This window comes from Dendroctonus ponderosae, unplaced genomic scaffold (genome assembly GCF_020466585.1).
Source record: "Dendroctonus ponderosae isolate FM_Combo_2020 unplaced genomic scaffold, Dpon_F_20191213v2 Dpon_F_20191213_3, whole genome shotgun sequence".
Taxonomy (NCBI): Eukaryota; Metazoa; Arthropoda; class Insecta; order Coleoptera; family Curculionidae; genus Dendroctonus; species Dendroctonus ponderosae.
In genome coordinates, this window is record NW_026018508.1 from 15,491,810 (window position 1) to 15,495,176 (window position 3,367).

At 43.0% G+C, this 3,367-nt stretch overlaps 1 protein-coding gene across 6 annotated transcripts in view; it reads left to right on the top strand.

The window, feature by feature from the left end:
- The window catches only part of LOC109538617 (YTH domain-containing family protein 3), a 7,902-nt gene that overhangs the window by 1,685 nt on the left and 2,850 nt on the right, over positions 1-3,367 (top strand). For 3 of the 6 annotated variants that reach the window (XM_048664625.1, XM_048664622.1, XM_048664623.1), the window contains exons 4-9: positions 1,355-1,507; positions 1,591-1,809; positions 1,860-2,056; positions 2,114-2,404; positions 2,487-2,675; positions 2,735-2,938. In XM_048664625.1, the coding sequence (XP_048520582.1) occupies positions 1,355-1,507; positions 1,591-1,809; positions 1,860-2,056; positions 2,114-2,404; positions 2,487-2,675; positions 2,735-2,938 (1,253 nt within the window). The remainder of the gene's footprint in view (positions 1-1,354; positions 1,508-1,590; positions 1,810-1,859; positions 2,057-2,113; positions 2,405-2,486; positions 2,676-2,734; positions 2,939-3,367) is intronic. The other 3 variants (XM_048664627.1, XM_048664624.1, XM_048664626.1) reach the window with 1 other exon arrangement.

Sequence of the window (3,367 nt, forward strand, 5' to 3'; positions counted from 1 at the left end):
TCATACAGTTGTTCGTAAAACCTATATTTTTAAATTTGAGCTTATATTATTAATGACTACATCTGATTTACTTTTGTAATTTCATATCTGAAATATAGCGTATTTAGCGTCGCCTTTAACAAAGAACAAACTATTTTAACCACAATTTTTGCAGTTAACAATTGAAAATGTAAACATCATTGCGCTTGAACATATGGCCTAGTCTGTACATATACGATCTGATTCTATATACCGTCTGTAACATATCAATAATTCAAATTCGATGAATCACTTCATACAGTGGCAATTCATTTTCTTCGGCCCTACGTAGGCACAAATTAAATTAATCGACCGCCTATTTACTGGGTATTTTCTGAAAAGCTTCGTCTTCGTAATTGAAGTAGTGATTTTCTCCTGTTACATTAGCTACTATCTCATCATCTTCCAAGATTTCTATAGCCAAATTTTCCATCATCACCTCTTGCCCATTGCTTGAATTACAGATAACATTATGCACTATATCTCAAATCTGTACCAATGTCAAGCGTTAAATTTTATCTGAAAATTTATCTTTTCTTTAAGCAGCGGAAGTATGGTATAGCATGACTGCTTAGGCGGCAATAATATCTGATACTAGTATTCGCCCGTACACACTAACGGCGAAATTTGGTCCGCAAGTCCAGATCTGCAGATTTATTTTGTACGAAATTCGCATCTTGCTCGTGATTAACCATGTTATTCAAACAATTAAATACATAATTATAGAAAAACCAAAAAAAACGATACAAACCGAACGAATTAAAACCAACGTTAAAAAGGCAAATTGATCTACCACTTTCTTAGTGAAATCCTGCAAATTCTGAGAAACATACATATGTGTTATGTGCACACTAATCATTAGGTACCCTTTAGTTAAACCCCGGCTGTTCTGGGCAACCTATTTTATTCGCTCATACAGTTTTTTCTCCTATGGCATTAGCTACTATCTCATCATCTTGCAAGATTTCTATAGCCAAATTTTCCATCATCACCTCTTGCCCAATGGCACCCTCACACAATCCGACTGGAAGAATCGGCACTTGTGCTTGGTATGTTAATTAGCGGACAGGAAAAGATTTAATTCGTCCGATCTGGATCTGTCGAATCAAATCTCTACGTATCTGAACTGTACGGATAATCTGCCCGTGTATGCGGCGCTATTGAATGGGGATCTCAAAATAACTGTTAATGTTCATATGAAGTGTTTCCTCAAAACGAACTTAGAATATCAGCATGCAACAAACACCTGGGTGGTGTAAGAAGTGATCAGAAAGCATCTGTAGTTACTGTAGCTGCGTACCCAATTGTCTGTTTTTTTAATGCAACGTCTTTTTAGGGTATTATGGAAATGCAGCAGGAACATATCCGTATCAAACTTATGGAGTAAGCGACGGCACGTGGTCGAACGGCACCGACATGACGTTTTTGAGCGGCTACCCACCCGATTCTTACTCCATGGACGGTATACCTTATAGTTATCAAAATAACAGTTAGTTGTGCACCAGTCCGTTCTCTTACTCAATTTTACTAATCAATTCCTGCCCTTTTGGCATTAATTGCGTGCTCCTTTAGCGATGTTCGGCTCGTCCACGACTTTTTCGACAGCAACCTTCCAAGGGCAACCCTCTTCCTTCAACTATTTTCCCAGCAACGGAGACTACAACACTTGGAGCAACCAGTTGGGTGGGCAGCGCAAGTACGACGAGTTTTACGGCGACCCATCAAACATGTACCCGCAACCAATTCCGGAAAGTGCGGTCAAAAGTGTTGAGCATGCCATGCAAAGCTTAGGTAAGCGTCCTTTGAGCTTATTGGGCCGCCGCTTGATTATCGCCTTTTAGAACTGAAATCTTCGAGTGATAATAAAGACTTGGGCCAGCAGAAGAAAACTACATGGGCGAGTATCGCCAGTCAGCCTGCAAAGCCCCCGCTTGCTATGCCCAGCCAGGGGTTGAAGAAAAAGGGCCCCGGGATGCCGCCTGGTCCGATAGTTCCTGGAAAGCACAATATTGATATCGGAACATGGGAGACCAATAAGGTAGACTGGACGAGACTCGTACTAAGATTAGCGGGTTCACGTGGCGAATTTTTGCAGAGTACTCCGCCTCAAGTGCCGATGCCAATGGTTACTTGTGCTCCGCTTCCGCCGCAGCTCAAGACAAGCGTGCCGCCAGTAGCAGGCGTTCCTGTTCCTGGATCCGGTTCGGTTCGTCCTGGCTGGAACGGTCCTCAACCCACGGCGCGGCAGCCTCAGGTTTTGCAACCGCCGCCTCCACGAGGCCTACAACATCAGCACCAAATGCCGCCCGCTTCTGCATTTCAACAGCCGCCCATCATGCCCACCCATTTGCCGCCACCAGGCCCACCGCCTAATTCCCATATTCAGGTTAGTTTCGATCCCATAGCAATATTTTCCTATTACCGTTAATCGGCAGGAGTTTTCTAACAATGTTGATTAAACCATCCAGGGTATGATGCCGGCTCCCATTCAACTGATAATGTCCAATTCGCCTAGCCAGCAAGCGAACCATCCGCTGCTTGAAGAGCTGCGAGGCAAGAACAACTACAACCCCACTGATTTCGATCTTTCTGCGCCCAATGCCCGATTCTTCGTGATCAAATCGTACTCGGAGGATGATATTCATCGCAGCATCAAGGTATTGGTTTAGGCGAGGGCTTTGGACTCTGGATGTGATCGGTTTTCCTGAATTTTCAGTACGACATTTGGTGCAGCACCGAGCACGGGAACAAGCGTCTGGATCAGGCATATCGCGAACGTGAAGGCAATGGTTGTGTGTATTTGTTCTTTTCGGTGAACGGTTCCGGACATTTTTGCGGAATGGCCCAAATGATTACAGCCGTCGATTACAATTCCAATAGTTCAGTGTGGTCGCAGGACAAGTGGAAGGGCCAATTTAAGGTTAGCCCTTTATTTTGCTGATACATTTTCACGCTCCTATAAGAAGAAGGAACCTTTATGGTTAAGAAGGGAAAAATATTACCAGGTGAACGTGTCGTATGGGTCCCTCCGAATTTTTTGTTTTTTCTTGTTTTACCTTAAAGCACACTTTAAATTAAGCAGTTTCAGCGAAAAGTTCGGAGGAACTCAAACGACGCGCTCACCTATTAGAATTATTGATTTGATTTAATGGAAAAAACTTTGCAGTTCTTCCAAGTTATCCTTTCAGTTTACCGATATATTTTCTACTTGTGTTTGTGCTATTTTCGGGTACTGAAACGGCGTAAGCAAATGTGAGGGTGAACAGCGGGTCATTTTGCTCATATTAGCGCCCCATACAGAGGCAGATTAGTTAAACTAAGTGTTTAAAATGCGAAGCAAGAAACGGAT